The sequence below is a fragment of the Mustela putorius genome, unplaced genomic scaffold, assembly GCF_011764305.1.
Source record: "Mustela putorius furo isolate JIRA1106 unplaced genomic scaffold, ASM1176430v1.1 tig00003853_pilon_pilon_pilon, whole genome shotgun sequence".
Classification (NCBI taxonomy): domain Eukaryota; kingdom Metazoa; phylum Chordata; class Mammalia; order Carnivora; family Mustelidae; genus Mustela; species Mustela putorius.
This window is the reverse complement of record NW_025422005.1, coordinates 9,340,650-9,364,234: the sequence shown is the minus strand read 5'-3', so window position 1 is coordinate 9,364,234 and position 23,585 is coordinate 9,340,650. Positions and strand designations below refer to the sequence as shown.

The window sequence follows — 23,585 nt, the reverse complement described above, 5'->3', positions numbered from 1 at the left end:
ACCTAGGGAGCCTGACCTGCACTGAGCTGCATTAAGAAGGCGACAGGCTCCTCCCTGAATGTTTCACTCATCTCGCTCATCTTCTCTACCAATCCAGCCACCGAAAGCAGTGCCTGAGAGAAAAGGGGTCCATACGTCCACTTGGAGAACAGAGTTTCAAGATGCAAAAACACTGGGGCGCCTGGTGGCTCAGTGGGTTGAAGCCTCTGCCTTTGGCTCGGGTCATGATCCCAGGGTCCTGGGTTCGAGCCCCGCGTCGGGCTCTCTGCTCAGCAAGGAGCCTGCTTCCTCCTCTCTCTCTCTGCCTCTCTGCCTACTTGTGATCTCTGTCAAATAAATAAATAAAATCTTAAAAAAAAAAAGATGCAAAAACACTTGTGTGGGTTTCTAGGTGGCCCCTCCATGCCCCCACCCCAACTGAGGCAATAAATCCCCCCAAGCTGCTGACCGAACATCCCAATCAGTCCATCTTCCTGGAGCTGAACTGGACGGGGCCCACCCCTGTGTCCTTTATGTCACAGCCTCTGAAAGGCCATCCCTGGCTACACATCCCTGGCCGTGTCTCACCCCGGCCCCCCAAGCTCACACACCTAACGTTCCAACAGTCCCACCATTGCTCGGCTGGCTGGCCATCCCCCGCTCTCCAGAACGACACCTTACGTGAAAGCAGGGACCTTGGTCGTCCCAGTTCTCTGCGGTAACTTCAGCATCTACCACACTGTCCGACACAGACACAGCAAATGCCTGTCACGTGAGGCAGAGGGGAGACCCTCTGGACATTCGCCACTTGGCTCTGACAGTCCCATAAGGCCCCTGCGCACGACCTCCCTGCTACTCTCCACCTTCAGCGCGCCCAGCCGACCTCCCTTCTCTGGGCATCAGGGGTCCTTGTCGCCCACACAGGCGGGTCAGTGCTTACTTCCTTCCCTCAAACTGCCTCAGACCAAATCATTTTGCACAAGGATCTCTTACCTCCTTCACCTGACCCAAGTGTGTATACGCTCTGTCACCTTTGGAGGAGAAAACATCTCAAACACGTGCAACTACTGAAAACGTAGGTGTTCTTCACGGCACCACGATTTTTTACTTGAATGACTCTGATTAGAGAGACACATGAAACATTTCCTCTTTAAGCTGACTGTAATTTAACGTCTGTGATGACTACAAGTCACCTAGACAGAAACTAGAATGTAGGTGGCATTCTCAGGGGCTACTTACAGTTTCTTTCATTCTTTCTTTTTTTTTTTTTAAGATTTTATTTATTTATTTGTCAGAGAGAGAGAGCGAGAGCGAGCACTGGCAGACAGAGAGGCAGGCAGAGACAGAGAGAGAAGCAGGCTTTCTGCCGAGCAAGGAGCCCAATGCGGGACTCGATCCCAGGACTCTGGAATCATGACCTGAGCCGAAGGCAGCCGCTCAACCAACTGAGCCACCCAGGCGTCCCTACTTACAGTTTCTAATAAAGGATTATTTAAACCTCTCAAGGAAGCTGAAGGAGCAACATACTCTTCACAATTCACTGCCAGTTTTGTCATAAACCGCCTTCCTTTCTGGCCAGCTATCAGTTCTAAAAACTGTCTGCTGCTATAAATAATTCCGCTCTCTAGTTTGCTGTGAACGGAAAAGTCAATAGGTTAGAAGTAGGCCAAAAATCAGGGTGAACTGGCAAAGGGCGAGACTCTGCCACAGAAGAGCCGAGTGGCGAGGCCCACTGACTGCCTGGGCCTACAGAAATCCTCCGTAAATACCGACTGATTAAATGAGTCACAAACTCAAGAGTTCTTCTGCAAGAGACAAGCTGCCAGCCTCACTCCTTCGGAAGCCCTTACTGTCCCCGGGTCACCGTGGACCCGCACACTGCGCTAACTACTCTCTTTTATTATCTCGTTTGCTCTTGACAGCAACCCCATGAGGCCAGGCAGTACAGAGACCCTCCCATGTTAAAACACCGGTTTTTAAAGTGATGGAAACTGTCCACCAGAAAGGTGATGTGACTTCCCCAGTCACACACCTGGTAGAAACCCAGGAATCCCGTGTTCTACATTCCTTCCGCTAAGTCCAGGTATAAGAGCCACTACTGTTTTTTGACAATGAAAGAACATCAGGTAAGGCTCTTCTGTGGCCAGGAGACAGCAGGGAAACATCAAATTTGCTATTATAGTTTGTGTTTTGAAAGAACTTTTGCCAATAATCATTATTTACTGCTAACAAGCAAGTTCGATCTCTTTATTTTCTCACAGTAACAAACAAGACACAAATCAAGAAGATGATAAATTCTTCTATGGCTTTTCTATGTTACTTCTCCGATCACAATCTTACTGTGGTGCAAATCAAATTAACCAAAGAATCAGACACTAAGAACCCTCCCTTCTTCTCTACCTGCCGTCCCCTCCAAGAAATTTTTATGCTCCATCTCCTGACGGGCTGCTCAGACATGTAAGAAGTTGGGATGAATCACAAAGCCGAGAATTCAAAATTCTCATCTGAAACACCTCAAGTATGCACATCTTTGGCCCATGGCAAAACTGCATGCTCCCTGGTCAGAGACAATATGAACTATGTTCTCCGAGCAGAGCACTGCATTCTCTTCCTTTGTTACAAGGTTAGTGTGGGGTTTTGTTTGCAAATCAGCCAACAAACTCCACAGGCCTATTCCATGCCAACCATCAAGGTACGGACCAGGACTTCCTGATTTAATGTCAGTCTCCCCAACTAGACTCCAGGGGACACGACAAGAGTCACTGCTTTTTTTCTGCTCACCACCACACTGTTCAACCCTGCAGAGTGCCTAGCACGCGGCAGGGACTTAAACAGGAACGGAATGAATGAAAGAGTAAGAGAGACAGACAGAGAGAGAAGAGGCCACTTTGTAAAGGAAGTGGGCCTTCTGACTGCCCAGAACATGCCTCATGATCTCATGACGGGATGAATTCTGAAAGGCGCCACATGCAAGGCACAGCTGTAGGCAGAGCAGCTGTCCTGCAAAGGAGCCGTGGCCCAGAACTCTGAAGAATTCGGCCCTTTGTTTCTCTCTGCCTGCCTCATAACCAACATGAAGTTGGGTCCACCGTCGGTCTACCTGTCAGCTGCGAGTCTTCAACATCTGGCTTTCAGAATTCCTAAGCTAACATGCTACTGAATGAAATGTGTGTTGATTTCCTTTCTGATATCACCACCCGAAAAAATATTCAAGTGTCTGAGGTCACACATAAGACATAAACAGAACCAAGTTATAATAAAAGTTCTCCGTTTCAGGTCTTTGCAAGCTATAAATTAGTGTTCACCGAGTATTTAATTTGAAAGCAAAGAAGGTTTGACTCATTATTTAAACTCGCTCAACTTCAGGACTCTTTACCAGTAAGTTGTTCAAAACAGACTATTAAGTTCCCAGAGTGAGCTTCATCCAAATGGTTTCATTAAAACCTAAGACTCAGTGGATTATATGCTTCCCAGAGTAAATACAAAAATAATAACAGGATAACATGAACTACTTAATTCAACGTAAATACCCAGCAATCCAGGCAGGTTTATAAAAATGTAAATGTGTAGATTCATGTATCACTAATAACACAAAGTTTATTTTCAGTTTTTTTTTCCTCTACATCCAATCAAATGAGCAGGAAAAAAAATCTAGAGATTAAAAAAAAAAAAAAAAAAGCAAAGTGATGAAATGTTCTAAACGTACACACCAAAATATGCTGAACAGAGAAAAGCCTGAGAGAAGCTGCTAGGAAGCTATGAATATATTTAAACATATCATTAATTATACTTAGTAGCAGAGTAAAGATCTCCCCCACCCCCAACCACAACTCCCACCCCTATAAACAAATCACAACTTACCTGGAGAGGCTGGTGGCATTACTTACAAATGAACACTAAATAAAGGAACAAACTGAAATATGTAAACGCTTTGCCAACAATTATGTTCTAAGCCTAAAAACAACAAAAACCTTAATAATTATAGCAGCAGAAGAAACACTTGGGAACTTTCTAGACCCAGATCATCTGATGCAGGAGCAAAGCATTTAATGGCCTAAAACAACAGTGAAGTAACATTTGATAAACAGAACACATGTATTTAGGAAAAGACCCCACTAACTTTCTCTTGAATGAGTTAGTTGTATTCGCATTACACTGTGAAATACAAAGAATATGTAACGGAAAAAAACCACAATTGACTTCTTGCCTAAAACATTCTTTTTGCATTCTTCCAAAATTAACTTTACCTTACGATTTTATTTACAGTGATTTCCACAACTCACGTGGCAATGTTTTGAGTAAAGGACGGACCCCTAAGTTGTGATGACTACAAAAATTTACCTAAGACCTAAGGCAGGCAACAACAACAAAAAAAAAAACCCAAACGAACAAAAAAGGATTTACAGGAATAAGAAACTACCATACCCTGCCTTGGCATATATTCAAACTGGGCTCGATGAAAGATTCACGAATTCACATTAAAATTCCTTATTTAAAAAAAAAAAAAATCCCAACGTGTCCGAATGCCAGCTGGAAATAGGATACATCCAACCAAACTATTTTCCTACCCAGAAATTATCCCCTCCCCTTTTTAAGTGTGACTACGCTTTATCTTTTGTTCGAAACCACCGTAAAACAAAATAAAGCTGCAGGAGTGGAGTCAAGAGTGACCCAACAGCACTCTTCAACTTCCATTTTGTTCCTGGCCTAATTTCGAGAAGGTCCGGCGCGCTCAGACCTTCGCCCACCCCGAGTGTTGCAATCGCGCTCAGCACGGCCCGGCCCGGCGCGCAGCGGAGCCGGAGGAGTGGCGGGGCCTGTCCCGGCCCGGCCCCGCGCCCAGAGGAGGGGCAGGGCCCGGCGCGGCCCGGGGCGGCGGCCCGGGGCAGCGCGGCGGCGTCCGGCCCTGCCCGCGCGCTCCCGGCCGGCCCCGAGGCCGCCGAATCTGCGGACCTGGAACTGTCACCGCCGCAACCCTGTCCGGACGCGCTCGCGGGCGAACAGCACAAAAAGCCGAGAACACACCGGGCGCGCAGGGCTCCGGAGAGACCGGCCGCCGCTCCCACCCGGAGCGCGCTGTTCCGAGGTTCCGAGCCAAGTGACAAGTCGCCCTCGGCCGGGCCTCCCGGCGCTCGGTCCGCTCACTTTCGCGCGCCCGGCTCCGCGGCCCCAAGTTAGCCAAGAGCCCCAGCGCGGCGTCCGGCCGTGATTCAGCAGCCGCCCGGGGGGGAGGGGGACCCGGGGACCGGGATCGCGGGCCGGGGCCAGGGCCGGGCCGGGCCGGGGAAGGTCACCGAGAGCCGCGGGCGCCGCCGGGGCCCCGGTCCGGCCCGGCGGAGGCGGCGGCGGGGGAGCCGGGGCGGCGCGGGCGCCTACCTTTCCTGCTTTTCGGGGAGCTCCGCTTGCTCCGGGCGCTGGCTCGCTCTTCCTCAATCGCAGCTGCTATCTCGGGGTTGTCTTCCCCATTGTACCAGACCAGGAGCTCCTCGCCCGGCGCGATTGGCTGCGGGGACAGAAGAGACAGGCGCCGGGCCAATCAGAGCGGCGGTTGTTGGCGGGGCGGGGCGGGGCGGGGCGGGGGCGGCGCTGCCAGCTGGGGCGGCGAGCCAGGCCAGCCCGGCAGGAAGGGCTCCTTAACCCTTGGCGGCCGCGGGGCTGGGCGGCCCCGGCAGGGACCCTCTGCTGGAGGGAGGACCTCACTTCCCGGCCCGCCTCCTCTCCCCGGGACCGCGCGGGCGGACCTGCGGCTCCGCTGTCCACTCCGCAGGGCCCCACCTCACCGAACCTCACTGTTCCAAGCCTCACGACTGCCCACGCAGCAGGAAAAATAAGACGCGCAACCATTTTGCCCCCGAAATCTAGGCTCAGGAGAAACGTAAAGCACAAGGTAAGAGAAGGCGGCGGCTTGGAAGGAGAAGTGTTGGAAGCTAACTACCCGCGTCCGTTTCGGATGCCAGGAGCGAGTGCAGCATGCAGGACCTGGGAGTCACGGCACATCTGTACACGCACCGCTACTGACACCACGGGAACGCCGGGAGCAGAGGCAGGTCCCGCCCTCAGCGCTCGGGCACCGCCGCCGGCCTGCTGGGGCCCAAGGAGAACCCACTGCCCTGCCCTCTGTACCGGACAACTTTTAAATGCAGAAGGAAGTGCCTATAAATACCACACAGGGACCATGCTCCTAAAACATTAACTCTGAAAGAGCCAGGAGTGGTGAGGACACGGACCGCCACCACGCTGATTGCACCCAGAAGATCCTAAAGAAGAACATAACCGAGTGGGACGATCACATTCCTAAACAATTTAAGGACATGGCTCATTGGCTTCTCTCACAATGACTCATCTGTTCAAAACGTCCCAAGGGTAACAACACAAGTAAAATTGCACATAAAACCCAGCGAATAAGAGTCCATTCTGATATAAATGTAATGAATGAACAAGTAAATAAATAAAAAGGAAAAAACTCTTCCTTAAAGTAGATCCCAACTAACCAAAGAAAAAACAAATTATGGAATTAGAAAACCACCCCTTGGTAATCATAGCAGTAATATCTGATTCCTCAACAGATGCTACAACTAGTAGGAATAAGTTTTGTGTGTAACAGTATTAGCATGGTCTCAAAACATCTCCCCATAAAACATGAATTACAAAGGTAAAAACAGTATCCTTAGAATGAGATAAATCGACACCCTGTGCCTCCTGATAAAAGGCACAGGAAAGATTATCATCACTTCTGGAGTTCTCCACCCCAAATGCATGACCGCAACTTAACCATGATGAAACATATGAACAACCCCAAACTGCTGGGCATTCCACAAAGTAATTGACCAGTTCTCTCAAAACTGAAAGGCCATACAAGAGAAAGACTGACGGACTGTCCACACTAAAGAGACTGATAAGACATTACAACTGAATGCAACTGAATTTTCTCTTCCTCTAAGGACACGGCTGGACAACTGACAAAGTGTGAGTAAGGTGTATAGATGAGCTAATGAAATACGGCGCCGGTGTTAGCGCCCTGATTTTGATCACTGCACGAGGATTATGGAAGAGGAAGCCCTCGGTTTTGGATGCAGGTGAATTCCACCTAAGATGCCAGTTTAGAAACAGTGTAATTCCTCATTTTAAGGTACCTTCTCGTGTAAATAAAGCCCTTGAAAGTAGACTTTATTTTGTTTCATTCTCTATAGAACTCAGTTAATGTAGTCCGAATTTTAAGATAGTCTAAATTCTTTAAAATAAAAGAACAAGCTATTGTTTCCTTTGCTCCCCCGCGCCCCACAGATGACTAAAATGTGCCATTTTCTTATCTTTAAACCAATGTACTCTTATTTCCCTTCTTGAATCAGTTACACCTAAACCAAAAAACTAAATCTAATATATAACTTTTAATAAATTGAAGTAGCTATTGCAGATAACTTTTGGCAATCTGATGAGCTAATTATTTAAATAAGCTATTTCTAGTTCCAAATGTATACTCTGCTTCTCTTTCTGTTATAAGTCACATATTTATGGAATGGTGGTATCCTGTAACATTTGAAATGATTGGCATTCACAGAAATAAGTGATGTCTTCAATAAAACCAAAGTAAAAAAGAAACACAGGAAGGAAAGAGAAAATATGTATTCCCAATATGTCATTAACCCAAACAGCATTTTGCGTTAACACAAAGACACCCACTGGACGTTCTGAACATACCTCTGAGACTCAGAGCTTAGTTTCCTCGTTCATTCCACTGCAATCTTCTGCAGAGTACTGACTGTACTAGCAACTGCCTGAAGATAAGTATCAGCACCAACTCTTTACTTAGGAGGGTACTCCTTTGTTGTTGCAAAACACAATATAAAACAACAGGATCTGTTCTTAAATTTAATGTAACATTTCTTTTTTTTCTTAAGAGTTTATTTATTTGACACAGAGTGAGAACAAGTCAGGGGAGGGGCGAAAGGAGAGGGAGAAGCAGACTCCCCACTGGGCCGGGAGCCCGATGCACGGACCCTGGGATCACAAGCCAAGCCAAAGCAGATGCCTCACCAACTGAGCCACACAGGTGCCTCATAATATAACATCTTGAAATAGCTAAGGAACAGCTAGGTTAGGAGCTGGTCAACAGCTAGGTTAAGAGCAACCTGATTTATTAGCTACTGAACACCTTCAAAACTGCTAGCAGCTGAGATGATCACTGTATCATAGAGCTAATCACTTCCCCACTTCATAGTAAAACAGTGACACAACTAAGAGACCTTTATGAAGAGGAAAATAATATATATATATTTTTTTTTAATCAGTGCTTGTTTGCTTCGATACTACATTGTTTTTTCTTCACTGCTTAGCCCATTTGAGATTTTGTAAGTCAAATTTCAGAAAAGAAAAATTATGTCCTTCAACACAGGAAATATAAACACACATCTTAAAAAATAAAGTTTAAGACCAAACAACCTCTTTTTTATGTATTATATTGTGATGTTCAACAAAACAACAAGATGACTTCAAGATCTTTCAACTTTTCCTGTGAGTTCTGACAGGCTTACAGAACCAAGCGTACTTTCCTATCTAAATATCAGCAAATATAAACTTGAAATTTTACCAGACCAATTAGGAAGAGGCAAGGGTTCCAATAAATATTCCTGACACTAGGTCAAAATAAGAGAACTACTCTAGAATTACAAGAATACACAAAGCAGGTCAACGCTCAGCCACCTACAGTCTATTCGCCAGCATGAACTCTTCCAAGTCACGGGTCAGACCCTCAGCTCTCAAAGAGGTGAACTCAAGACTGAAATTCATCTTTCTCCCTGTGGGCCACGAGGCCCCACCTGATCTGACTCCTAGCCACCTCACCAGCCTCATCTACCATTCCTCTCCAGTGTCTCCAGACACACTAGCCTTTTTTTCATTCCTTAAAAAAATAAAAAATAAAAAAAATTAACTTATTACTGCTTTAAGGCTTTTGCTTCCACCGGGACCCTCTTCCTAGACTGCCCTTCCTGCAGGGACCTTTCTGTGACACTCGTTCCCATGCTAGCAGGGTAGGAAGGACAGGGTTTATATGTCTTGTCTTCCCAGGGAACAGATATAAAATTATATAATTTTGTAAAATTATAATTTTACTCATTGTATATTATCCATAAATTGAAGTTCCATGAGACCACAGATCTTGTCTGTTCTGCTCACTACAACAGAAGTACTTAGTTCACAGCAGACTCTCAATAAATATTTATCAAACTAATGAAGAGATGAATGAACGGAGGGCAGGCTAACATCAAACTTTTGGGAATTTAAAATAGTTTTGAACAAGGCCAGTGTGGAGATTTCCTAATTATCTGGGTGATAGTTGAGAAGGCTATACAGAGCCCAAAGGAACATCACGTGTAATTTATTTACAAAACCTAACCCACAGAAAGCTTAATCTAGAAGATTATATTGAGATAATCACTGGCAAGGAATCTGAAAGGCCTTGTGCGTACGTGAGCAAACATCAAAGGTCAGGACTGGGGGACATCTGCAAAGACAGAACTATGTTATTTCAAACAAAGACAGGTAAAAAGAATAGCAATGGTACAACTGGTTAACAGGAGTACTCAGGTTAGGCTAGGAACTGTTCACAGAACCTTACAACTAGTGGCTTGTTGAACCTTCACAACAACCGTATTAATTGTACTATTCCCTCCATTGTTTACAGATGAGAAAATTAAGAGAGGTTAAATAACTTCTCCCAGTCACACATCCAGAAGCCAGAATTCGCTCACAAGGCAATCTGCTCCAGAGTCCCCACTCTGAACCCCAGGACTGTACCACCTCACCAAAAATAACAGCTAGCATTTAGCCTTATTACGAACTAGCGCTCTACCTCTACTAACCTATGCAACTATCGCAATCACCCTATGAGGTCAAAACTGTAATTATCTATATGTTACAAATAAGGGAACGAAGGCACAGAAAGGTGACTTGCCTATGGTTACACGGCCAGTACAGTCCCAGTGACTTGCCTTGGGTCAAAAAGCAAGCCCAGATTTAATCTGGCAGTCTGGCTTCAGAGCTCACTCTCCCAAACCCTATTCTCTCCCCATTCTCAGTGTTTCTCAGAGCTGCTACCAGAGATGAACATGTTTTAACTGGAAGTCTGATGAAGGAAATGCAAAGCGTCTGAGGATCGCCCTGGGCTTGCTCTCCCTTGGTCCCCTCTCCCACTTAGCCCCTCACTGCTAGTTCACCTCCACCAGGCTTCCGCCTCACCAATTTAACCAGAGGTACCTCTCCCTTTAAATCAGTTTGAGAAACAATGAAGGAATTCTTGAATCACGTTCTGAAACCAACTTCAAACTGCAGGGAAACAATGAATGAATTCTTGAATCAGGTTCTGAATCCAACTTCAAACTGCAGTATAACAGCACTGCACAGTCATACCTACTAGGAGATCGTGCGATTACAATCCAGAAGAAAGAAAATGAGAAGGAAGAGAGTAGATGTTTTACATGAGAAGATACCACAAAAGAAAAATATTTCCCAGAGGATCTAGAAGCAAGAAGCTGGGTGTATATGAAATAAAAGGCAGTCCAACTGGCTAATGATGACAGGAAAAACACAGCAAAGGAAAATCAAACTGCTCTGTTAACTAAATCTCCAGAAGTGCCAGTGCTACCATATTAGTAAAATTCACCATGCTGCAAGGCTGACCACTGTCTTCAAGTCTGCTCATCATGTGTCTCCATGGACTGTCCCCCAGTCTAGGACATTCTTAAATGGAAGTGAATAAACAGAAACTTGGAACGCAGCAATTTTAGTAAACGTATCTATTCTTTAGAGAACATTCCCATACAGGATCAGTGCAGAGTCACCTTCTCAGAGGACACGAGGACAGGGACAGAGCCAGGGACTTGCTTGTGGCAGGAATGCAAGACCACTCAACGCTGCCTCATGCTAACTGCCCTGCACGCACCCAGTGACCTCCAACCCCACCACAAACTCTAGAAGATGACTTTCCTCTTCTTTTCATCTCACCGATTAATGTCCCCAAACCAAAACTGAGCAAGAAGAAACCCGTTCTGTTGAACTTCCATTCTGAATAAAATCTAGGGAAATGAAAAGCTAATCCACAGTTACTGACACTGAAAACCAAGAATGTGTTTTCGGTTAACACAGAAGCCCCGCAGCCAGCGATGGGTCTCCTACGCTTGGATAAATCTGCCAGTCAAACAGTGGCTGGTGCATTTGTATCTTAGGAGGAGGGAAGTGGCTGCCACACGCTTAACTCATCAGTATCTATGAAGATACAGCATGTAATTACTTAACCCAATCTTCATGCTTTCGTACACACAAAGCAGTGGCAACTGTATATTTAAAAACAAAGACCCTGCCATGTGTTGATGAACCACTTTCAGACATAAATCCTTTTAAGGCCAGCAGAGTCATTACTGTCTGTCACAAAAATGCAAGCAGAGTAACTCACAGCAGACCAGCTCCAACACTCTTACCTTCAAAGTTTTGTAATAAATGGCCCTGTTGATCTCCAGCGGAAATAAATTCTGCTCTTCTCCGGAGCAAGCCCAATTCACATACCGCAGCCAGTTCCCCTTCTCTGGGTCCGTGGCGTCAATGCACATCCATCCCAGATTTGGGTAATAGACCTTGGGGGAAGAAGGGAGGAAACACCGCTGTTCAAACAGGAGGGTCTCTTAAATGTTTCCATTTTCAACTTTCAAAACAATTCTTCAAGATACACAATATTGGGGCGCCTGGGTGGCTCAGTGGGTTAAGCCACTGCCTTCGGCTCAGGTCATGATCTCAGGGTCCTGGGATCGAGCCCCGCATCGGGCTCTCTGCTCGGCAAGGAGCCTTCTTCCCTCTCTCTCTCTCTGCCTGCCTCTCCATCTACTTGTGATTTCGCTCTGTCAAATAAATAAATAAAATCTTAAAAAAAAATATACACAATATTCTACATTTCACAGAAACAAAACAAGCAATGGAGAAAAGAAAACGAAAAAATGAAAACGGAGATCCAAAACTGGTAATCCTCATGACCCCCCCCCCATTTCTTCTTTTCTCTCCTGCCCACATGACACACACTTCTTTACCGTAGCTTTCCCTCTGGAACAAAGCGCTCACTCTTCACTCTCAGCCCTTTCTTTTTTTTTTTTTTTTTTAAGATTTTATTTATCTGACAGACAGAGATCACAAGTAGACAGAGAGGCAGGCAGAGAGAGAGGAGGAAGCAGGTTCCCAGCTGAGCAGAGAGCCCGATGCAGGGCTCGATCCCAGGACCCTGAGATCATGACCTGAGCTGAAGGCAGAGGCTTTAACCCTCGGAGCCACCCAGGCGCCCCCACTCTCAGCCCTTTCGAGCATGCCTGCGTAGCCCAGCCTGTGTCTATCGGGAGGCGGCACCCCCCTCACTGGGTACAAACCATTCTGCTTTCCTGGTGGGAGTCAGATGTCAGGAGTTTAGTGTTATCATCTCATTTAACCCTATGAAGCAGGTTCATTTTTTTTTTTTTTAACATGGGGAAAATGAGGGTTATGAGTTCAACTGGTCTTTCCTGAAGTGACCCACATACTTAAACCAAATCTGTCGGACCTGGACCATACTTAACAGCACCTCCCTTAACCATCCCGGTTAAAACCATAAATCCTTCTCTTCCCATCAACCCCCAGCCATATCCCCGGTTTATTTTTCTTCATAGCATTTACACTTTTTTACAGTATGAGATCATCTCCTTCCTTCCTTCTTTTATTTAGTGACTGCATCTTCACACCAGAGCATTAACTCTGTGAAGAAAAGACACGTCAGTCTTTTCGCTCACTGGAGCACTCTGGAGATGTGACCGGAGCCTGGCATTGCGTAGGGCTCTCAATGAGTTAAGTACGGAAAGGATAAAAGGATGCTGTTAATACGAATGTGTCACTGCCCTCAGGCAAGGACCACCAGCTAGGTGACAGATGCCATGCCAAGAAGAGTATTTTCACTATCCTTTATTTGTTGCCCGAGTTTATTCAGAAATCAGCTCTCTACTGAACATCTACCTGCACCACACTAAAGAAAAGTTATCCATGTCACATTAGATCCATTTTCGAATTGCTCACACACACACACACATACACACATACATATGCACACACACACGTGCGTGCACACACACTCCCCTCCCTTCAGAGAAAGGGAAGTCCCCAAATGGCATGTTACAAAGAGAGAGAAACAGCATCCCAATGCAAGATTTTTTTTTTTAGAATGCAAGGGGGCTTTACTTTAAAATCTTTAAAAGACATCGTCATGTTTGCCAATGACAGGAGAAGAGAAAGGAAGTAACTGTACTTTGCAGTCTGTCTCTGTTACTTTTTATTAGCTTGGGGACCAAAAGTATTGTTTCGATTTATCACAGTGGATGGCACAGTCCTACTCACTCCCCACAGACATACTGACACAGATGCAGAAATCAACAGGTCGAACAGAGATGGTACTGGAAAACCCCACATAGTCAAAGAAGGCAGCTGGGGAGAGATACCAAGTCTGCCCACAGACCTGAGGATGACAATACCAACTGTGCCCAAATTTCCTGGCCCTCTGGTCAACACAGACCTCTGCTGGTCCATTTGTGTGAATTCCTTATTTATGTATGGTTCATTTTGTTTCAAAATGGATGAAAACATTAGTTAAGTCATACTTAAACTAAAACATTTATTTCACAGAAAAAGAGGAACACCTCAATTTTTTAAATGTACAGAAATAATTCAAAAAGGAACACACATGGCCAAAACCTCATGAAAAAAAATTATACTTACCTTTAATTAGTTAAAATTAATTTAATTTAATTAGTTTAATTAGTTTAATTAAACTAGTTCATTAAACTAAACTAGAAATATAATAGTCAAAAATAACTTCAAATGAAATAATTTTTACCTATCAAACTGGTAAAAAAAGATTTTAAGAGGGAAAAAAAAATTAGAAAGCAAACATCCCCCCACACAATGCTGATCAGAGAATAAACTGGTTATCATTTTTTGGATGGAATTTAGTAGTCCATAACAAAAAAAAAGTTTTAAAATGTACACACACTTTAGCTAGCATATACACTTATAGGAATTTATTCTCATGACATAACTGGCAATTATACTAAGATATATGTACAAGAACAACAGTGTATGGGACACCTGGGTGGCTCGGTCGGTTAAGCCACTGCCTTTAGCTCAGGTCATGATCCCAGGGTTCTGGGACTGAGTCCGACATGGGGCTCTCTGTTTGGCGGGGAGCCTGCTTCTCCCTCTGCCTCTGCCTGCCATTCCCTCTGCTTGTGTGCTCTCACTCTCTCTCTGACAAATAAATAAATAAAACCTTTAAAAACAAAAACAAAAAATAATAATAAAAACAAAAAACTTAAAAAAAAAAAAAAAGAACAACAGTGTCTTTTAATACAGACTGTTTCCAATTAATTGCCAAGTGGAAAATACAATGGATTAGCTCGGGATGATAATGCATGCACATAGCAGAATACTAAACAGACATTAAAAAGTACTTTTGTGTAAACAATTAGTTGGTTTGTGTGGAATCTTTTATTTTGTTACATATTTCTATAGCCCGTAAGAATTTTTCCAATGAATACACATTATATAATTGGAAGAAAACAAAGCCAACGAAAAGCTGGAGGAATATTTTTATTGGTATAAAAGATAGTCATAAAACTACTGACAAATGAATAAAGCCACTTAAAGAAAGTATGGTTTAAGATGATACCATTTTTTTTCTTTTTGGGTTTTTTTAAAAGATTTTATTTAAGAAAGACCATGAGCAGGAGGAGGGGCAGAGGGAGAGCAGGGAGCCAGACGTGGAGCTCGATCCCAGGACCCCAAGATCATGACCTGAGCCTATGGCATATGCTTAACCCACTGAGCCACCCAACTGCCCTCACCACCTCTGTTTTAAACATAAGAATACAGGGGCGCCTGGATGGCTCAGACGGTTCTTCAACTCATGTCATGATCTCCAGGTCCTGGGATTGAGTCCCGTAGCAGGCTCCCAGCTCAGCAAGGAGTCTGCTTCTTCCTTTCCCCTTGCTTGTGCTCTGTCTCTCTCCTTCAAACAGATAAATAAATCTTAAAAAAAAAAAAAAATTAAACATAGGACTACATTTAGAGAAAAATTACCTGATTCTAAATACACGAACCCATTAGTAATGGTTTTCTCTGAGAAGTGGGATTACCCATCACCTTACTTTCTTTCTCCTGCTTAGCTGAATTTTCCTGCCTTTCCTCTGCTTAGTATAATCTCTAAGTAAAAATGAATGTGGGTGGGGAGACCATGTCCATCTCCAGCATGGAAGCCCCAGCGTGACTGAAGGCAGCCGAGGCCGGATGACACTCCTCCTCGTGCCATCATTATCATCACACACATTTTTTTTTAAAGTATGTAGCTTTCTCATATTTATTAAGAATCTAATCTTATAATTAGGAACGGGGATGAAAACATGTTTTTATACAATTTCTACTTCAGCGGGTCAAACCTTGGTTCCCAATCGGAATTCACTTCAGTGCCTGACACACAAAACCCAAACATTGAGATGTGCCCGCGCTCTGCTGAGTGTTAACTACTAGTACGAGACCTCAAAAGCGCTGCAGCACCAGGAGAACCAACCAGAATCCCTTCCTTTCCCTCAAAGGTAATGCAGAGACAGGTAAAACTCCCACTCTAGCTCAGACTCAACAAATGATATGCAACAAATCTATTTCCAAAATCTTTATAATGACCAAAAAATATTTTCATATAATCAATAATTTTTCCTGACTCAATCTATAAAGCAGTCCCTTTTAACAAAGCAGAGGTACCTGACTGCATATATACAGACAATTTTTACGCATTAACCTTCAGCTGGAAATTCCCTACTTGGAGAAGAAGAACTCAAGGAGGAGGAACTCATCTCACCCACCTCAAGCACAGGGCTAGATGCTTAATGTGTTCTTTTATTTATTTAACCTTTGCAAGAACCCTATGAAATATTACGAAGCCCCTTTTTAAAAATCAGACACTAGGGAAGGTTGGTAATTTTACTAGAATACTAAAGTCACTGAAAGTCCGAGCCAAGATTCAAACCCGGTCCCCTCCCTTCTGCCTCCATTTCAATTCTCCTCTTTCCAAACCCTTCCTCCCACACTGCACGTTCCCTCCGTTATGGAGACCGGACCTCCTTTCTGCCCTTAACCACCGAGCACAGACTGGATGTTGACTCTTTGTCAAACACAACATCATCTTCATGCCACTCAACTTCCATTCAATTTAATCCAGTCATTGTGAAATAGCCATAAAATCAAAATTCAGTACACACTCCAATTTAAAAATGCATCAAAATTAAAGCCTCCTGACACATAAAGGATGTTTTGCAAAAAACAAATCAAACTATTAAACACGCTGACTTCATGGGTGGGGGGTGAGAGTTTTCACTTAGCTTCCTTATCATTTACTTGTTCTATTCTACATGCGCTAATTCAAAATCATAAACCGAAAAACTTCTCATTCAGTTACTGCAAAGGTCCATCGTTCAAATCCTCAGCTGCTGGCCTGTGAGGTCCTTATCCGCTCTCAACTAGAGTAACCAACTTACTCTGAAAGAAATCACTCCCCGGAATTAAGACAGGGCACTGAGGATGCCTCCTCATACTGACCCAACTCTTAGGCAGAGATAGGTCTTTTCTGCATCCAAACAGCCCCCCCAAAATTACGAGTCTACAGAGATAAAACCATTCTGTTGGCTGTTCTCTGGACTTGCCCTTCAAAGAGCTCTAATGCATTATTAACGGTGGGACAGAACCTCTCCTGAAGGCTCACGCTCCTGAGGCTCCTTTCCACCTTTATTTCTCTGGGGATTTAGCTTGTTGGAATTTCCAATATTTTGATCTATACACTGTTTCCCACTTTTCCCGTGTGTTCCTGGAAGACAGACAGTACCTACTACCATCCCCTCTTCCCTTTACTCCGTCTGTTAGTCTTTTGTGAAGACTTTGGTAAAGTCGTTCGTAAAGACTAACAAACGGAGTAAAGGGAAGAGGGGAGGCTCACATCTCTACAAACCCAACAGGCAGAGCGTCTCTGTAAGTAAACAGCAACTCAGCTTGCAGAAGTCAGTTTCAGGATTTCCGCCCCCACAGTTATTCTAGGTTTTTGGTTCAAAATACAGCCCATGCTCTCTAACATTAGAAGGGAAAGAAATTCTAAGCAAAAATGAAGACCAGTAATCTTTTTAAAAAGTACTCAACTACAAATACGTATTACAAATGTTTTTAGTCCTCTGTAAGATCATACAAGTGTTTTTCTCTTATGTTCAAGTTCAGCTAATATTTACTGAGCCATATTCATCTCTATCAAGTAATTTCATAAACGTCTTCTTATTTTGGGCCAAATAAACCTATGAGGAGCTTGCTATCCTTATCGAAAAGTAAGACAAAAAAGAAAAGGACAGCGTCACTTGGTATATGAGCATTTCAATGAAAATATTTAGTGAAAGTTACATCTTCCTAAGTTATTAACACTGCTACCTGGAAAATACCACACCTTCTTCTTGGTATGTTCACATTCCAGCCATTCTTGAGCTACAGAATTAGATAATCTGAGGGCTTGTTAAGGACCTTTAAAACTGCCACCCCACGGGGCACCTGGGTGGCTCAGCCGGTTGGGCCTCTGCCTTTGGCTCAGGTCATGATCTCGGGGATCCTGGGATCGAGCCCTGCATGGGGCTCTGCTCAGTGGGAAGCCACTTCCCCCTCTTTCTCTGCCTGCCTCTCTGCCTACTTGTGATCTCTGTCTGTTCTGTCAAATCAATCAATTAATTAATTAATAAAACAAACAAAACAAACCGAAACTGCCACCCCACGGAAATAACTCCCTGGAGACTACAGACGAAAATGGATCTTTAGCACCAACTACTTCACTGCTCAGATTGCTTTAGAAAACCAAAGGCTTCTTTTTAGAACTATTTAAATACATTATTATATCTGAAATATTCTGAATATTCTAGAATAAGAGAAACACAAGGGAATCCAATGGGTGGTGGCACATTTTACTACAATCAGCAAACTTGTAGGCAATCCTAAAATACAAATTTAAAAATTAAACAGGTGCGCTTCTCAAGCCTGGTAAACAACCAGCAATAAATATTTTCGGCTCGGCAGGCTACGCGGTCCCTGTCAGAACTAGTCAATTCTGCCAGCACAGGGCCACAGCAGCCATCGATAACATGCAAGTGAATGAGTGCAGCTATGTCCTAATACAACTCGATTCATCAGCTGACATCTCCGTTTCCTATCATTTCCCTGTATCATGAAACATTTGATTTTTTGTTTAAAAAAATGTAAAAACCACTCGTAGCTGCAGGGCTGCAAAGAACAGGTGGCAGCCTGCACGTCCATGTGACCCCGGGCTTTTTCTCTAGTACTACCCTCGTGCGGCTTAGAAGCTGGAAAGAAGAGCTGAATAGTACTTTCTGGAAAAAATGTTCTACAGGATCAGCTGACTGACTTTTCTACTCTCTTTTCTCTTCTTGCCTCCATTTTTAACTTAGAAATAATCCGAAATTAGAAGCGTTGAGCTAGCAAAGACGAGAGGATGCACTTGCTAACATCAAATGCTAACGGTTCAGACAATTAAAGTCCTCTCATTATACAGAAAGAACTTATCAATTTTAGTTGAAACACAATTCTACATCTTCCTGCCATCCCCGACTCAAAAGTTGTTGCCTACATGAATGTCATGCAAATAGAACCAGGGAACTATCGGTTTTCGGGACACATGGGTGGCTCAGTTGGTTAAGCACCTGACTTGGGCTCAGGTCATGATCCCGGGGTCCTGGGATGGAGTCCCACATAGGGCTCCTTGCTCAGCAGGGTGCCTGCTTCTCCCTCTGACTGCTGTTGTCCCTGCTTGTGCTCACTCTCTTGACCTCTATCAAATAAATAAAATCTTAAAAAAAAAAAAAAAACTATCAGTTTTCATTTGTAAGAATGAGGCTAGGGGCAGGACGGGGAGGGAACACTATAAAAAAGATTAACAATACTAGGTTTTCAAAAGCTAGCGAAAAATACGTACTTTTGGTAGTTATGTAAATTAGTGGAATCCTTCTGGAGGTCTATTAGCAGAATTCACCAGATATGAAAATGTACATAACCTCGGACTTAAGAATTATACTTCCAGAAATTTATCTTAAGAAGATAACCAAGCAAGTGAGCAGCCACGTATACAAGACCAGTGCTCTAACTCCTGAGCTATGGAGCCAAGCAGCCACGTATAAAACAGTGAGTTTCATACTCAGAAGAACTGGTAATATCATGAAAAGATTAAAACTATTTAAAGGTTCAACAGTGGAAGGAATGCAATGGAATTCTAGGGGGCCGTAAGAAATAATGACAGAGGTGAAACAATCTGACATGGGTATGTCCACTACATACTGAAAGAGAAAAGCCCGACACAAAGCCATTTGCGCTGTTTGATCTCAGTGGCGTGCGGTGTCTATATATGGTGTTTGTGTACCCACCAGTGTAGGGGACAGACAGAAGAAAAACAGACAGAGGAGCAGAGACTTAGAAGAATGTTCACCAAAATATTCACAGATGATTTTTACTTTCTTGTTTATAGCTTACAGTATTATTTACATTACTCTACAATGAGCATGTATTACATTTATAATTTAAAAAAGATTTATTGGAATGTACACCAAGAAGGAACCCTAATGAAAATGAGGAATCTTGAGTGATAACGGGGCGTGAGTGCGGGTCCATCGAATGACTAACAGAGGCACCAGTCTGCTGCCGTAGTGGGGGAGACGGTGGTGTGGGGAACTCTCTGTACTTTCAGCTCAGTTTTGCCCTGAACCTAAAACTGCTCTAAAAAATAAAGACTTACTAGAACAATTCATAGGCAAACCACCCAGAAGTTCATCTCATGGGAAGAGATCTGAGACCCATGAAGTGAATCTGAAAGGCTTTTGTCAGAAGTGGTTAGAATAGTGCAGATGGCTCTCGGTGGGGGGTGGGGGGGGCGGGCACTGACCGCAGCTACCCTGGCTAGCTAGCAGTTCCTCCCCAGAAACTGCTCAAAGAATGCTCTCCTCTTAGGAGAATCTGACTGTTTTGTGCATTCACCCTGAGGATACTTGTCTCTCTTCTGTTGTTTCTGATTTAATAGAATGTTTTCAGTGAAAGCTTAGAGGACTTAAGACTGTGTTAGATAATCAAGGGCTCAAGAAAAGCAATTTAACACTTTGTCTTAGATTAGCTTGAAAATGGAGTTCTAGCTGGGGCAAGACACCAGGCTGCTAAAAGATAAGCCAGTTTTAAAGGGGCTTTAATGGAAGAACAAATGCCAAGATGAGATTTTAATGATAAGCAGTTCTTATTAGTTAATAAGAGGCATTCTGATGCAAGTCTGAGGCTAAGACCAAGGTTGGACTAAATTAATGGGGATATACTAAATTTTACTTGGCATTTCTTTTTCTCTAGAAGAATACATACATTCTAACTGATGCTTTCTATACCTTGCCTAAGACATATCTCTACATACATGTCAGATCCTATCTACTTCTATTTTACAGAACAGAAGGCTTACAGGTTTCTCTATGGAATACATACCCTGTAGTCTGAACTACCTGAATGACATCCAGTTTTTTTAAAGTTAAGAAGGAAAAGTCAGCCATGACAAGAACTAAATCTTTAAAACTAACAAGAACTGGCCATGTCGTAGGATTCACCAACTGTAGTATAACAAACAGAGTACCTTAAGTTAGCAAGGCAGTATTAACGCACTTATAAGTAGAAATACAACAGCTAATAGGTCATGGCTCTAAATTACAATGTTCACCAAGCTGAGTATGAACTCATACTACACACGAATTTCAATACAAATGAAGCTTAATCTACAAAGCGTAGTATTAATCATTTACATACTATGCCCAAAATCTCCCAATCGTTATGTTGGGTAAAACAGATACAATAAACTTAGGGTAATATTAATATTCATGACATTTGTTTAAGCTTAGCATTATACACACAGAACTAAGCAATGCATTTCCTGGTTTCCAGACAGTAACCTGGGGGAACACGTTTGTCAGTTCCCTTGGGAAATTTCTAAAATTAAAAAAGTCATTTACCTGGGGGCATAATTTTGTGGTCAAGACATTTTTAATCATTCAGGCGTTATCTTGAGTAATTAGTATCATTTTTTGGCTGGGCAGTTCTTCTACAAATACAGCACTCTTCTACCTCAGAAATAGTGAAACAGCATAATGTGATTATTCTCATGCTAAATCCTCATTTCCTAAGGCCCCCGGGCGTTAACTGTCATCAGATTTACTGCAAGGGACTCACAACAAACAAACTCAAAATTACTGGAAGAAACTGCGGGAAATCTTCAAGTTAAGAAACACTGCTGGTCACACTGAACACAACAGCAAAATACCTCAGATGTACAAATGTCAAAGAACTTCTCGATGGAAAGTATCCAGACATTTCCTGGGCAGATTTTATATTTAGGCCTGTATATGTTTACGTGTGAAAGAGATGTGAGTCAATTCGAGACCATCTGATAGAAATGCTTTTCTAATCGCCAAAAAACTTCCCTTGTTTTGAAAAGGAGCCACACCAGCTGAGATCCTATCAGAACAAGAGCAGCTTCCCCAGAGCACCTGATCTGAACTAAATTGCACGTAAATGCTGAACTTGCACACAGCGCTCCAGGTAATAGCTAGAACCGGCTTTATCTTCCTGGCTATCCTGGATATTTTTTATTAACCCCATCTTTATTTTTTTTTTAAGATTTTTCATTTATTTATTTGACAGACAGAGATCACAAGTAGACAGAGAGGCAGGCACAGAGAGGAGGAAGCAGGCTCCGCGCTGATCAGAGAGCCTGATGCGAGGCTCAATCCCAGGACCCTGAGATCATGATCTGAGCTGAAGGCAGAGGCTTTAACCCACTGAGCCACCCAGGTACCCCTTAACCCCATCTTTAAATTGAGGGTTTGGGGCCCAGAGGTTAAATACTCCAGAAAGTCACAAAGCTAAAGGGAGGATCTGAAGCCAACGCCTCGCTGCCAGGCAGGAAGCAGGGGTTGTGACTCTGCACGAGCAGCCCAGAACCCGAGAGGAGCAGGGCACCTCCGCTTCTGACAGCTTCACCTCGGTAAGGAACACGCTATTGCGCCGCGCTCCTCCAGCATCCTCGACAGAACGTGAAATCAACAAAACTGAAAGTCTTCTGAGGAGTCTGAAGCACTAAATATAAATGTGCCACGTGCTAAATATATCCAGCTCGGAATATTCCAGCAACACAGAGATTATTTCCTAAAACACAGAGAAGACCCTAGCGGTGATTTGTGGCCACCTTGGAATGCCTTTTATGGTGTCTGTCTGCAAGCCTGCAAAGTGACAGACCAAAGTCTCAGCCCTCAGCAAAAGACCCTGAACAAGGTAATGTTCAAAAGTAGGTCTGACATTTATTGTTGAGGACAGCCAAGCATCTTCAAAAGACAAATGTCAACAGCAGCTGTGTCCAAAGAAACACATTTTCTCTTTAATAAAAATATTCTTGAGGGGCCCCTGGGTGACTCAGTCAGTGGAGCACCCCGCTCTTGGTTTGGCTCTGGTCATGATCTCGGGGGAGCGGGTGGTGGGATCAAGCCCCAGGTCAGCCCCCGCTCAGCAGGGGGTCTGCATCCCTTCTTCCTCCAGTCCCGCCCCTCCCCCCTCTCTCTGGCTCTCTCCCTAAAATAAATAAATCTTCCAAAAAATATATATTCTTCGCTTCTCAGCCTTTTGGTTAAGATCAAGTGTAGTGAAAAATACATATTCTTGATTTTAAAACACATACTAAGATGACTTTTAATTTCACAATGTCAAATCCTTAGAGAATAAAACGATTTCTCAAAAAATGTACAGAACACTGATAAAGAGCCAGAATTCTTACCTCCCACATGTACACATTATTCTTAACCTGAGATCTTTTTTTCTTATCACCAACAAATGGCCCAAACTTTTTGCCTTTTAAAATTGGCTTAGTGGCCCAGACACCTGGAAAATAAAAGCAATATTTTTATAATGTTATTGTAGCTATTTTAAAGATTGAAGCGTTAAAGTCAATTCTGTTTCACAAAATAGTTAAAAGGCTAGCAATTAGCAAGATAATGTCAGGTCAAAGGGGAGCAAGTCAAGTCAGAAGAAATCAAGTCTTCCACAAAGATTTTTATTTTTCTTCTTTATATTCTTCTGTAGTTCCCAAATAGTCTGTAAGAACCTACATTGTTTTATCAGTAGGAAAGAAATGGTTTATATTTGTTTCTATTTTTCACATGTAAAATTACCCAGACGGTACAATCACAAATCCCCAGAGAACAGCACAGTCACAAATAAAGAGAAAAAGATGAGAAAGGAGTGAAACTAGAAATAATTCAAAACTCCTCTTTCTACTTTTCTGCGGCTTTCAAATGGTCTCCAATGAACATGAACTGCTTTTATAAAGGCTTGGAAATGCCAATTTATGAATGGTATTTTTGAAGTTTGTTTGCTCAAAGTGGAACACCCTCTCCCCTCCAGCTAAGTCTCCTGAAACCTAAGCTGCTCTAACAACGCCCTCCACAGAG

At 43.5% G+C, this 23,585-nt stretch overlaps 1 protein-coding gene across 9 annotated transcripts in view; it reads right to left on the bottom strand.

Moving 5' to 3' along the window:
* Positions 1-23,585, bottom strand: part of PRDM2 (PR/SET domain 2) — a 125,788-nt gene that overhangs the window by 68,882 nt on the left and 33,321 nt on the right. For 8 of the 9 annotated variants that reach the window (XM_045063783.1, XM_045063779.1, XM_045063775.1 and 5 more), the window contains 3 exons: positions 22,913-23,016; positions 11,454-11,606; positions 5,356-5,482 (listed from right to left, as the gene is read on the bottom strand). In XM_045063783.1, coding sequence (XP_044919718.1) covers positions 5,356-5,482; positions 11,454-11,606; positions 22,913-23,016 — 384 coding nt within the window. Of the gene's footprint in view, positions 1-5,355; positions 5,485-11,453; positions 11,607-22,912; positions 23,017-23,585 lie in introns of those variants that run through there. The other variant, XM_045063782.1, reaches the window with a different exon arrangement.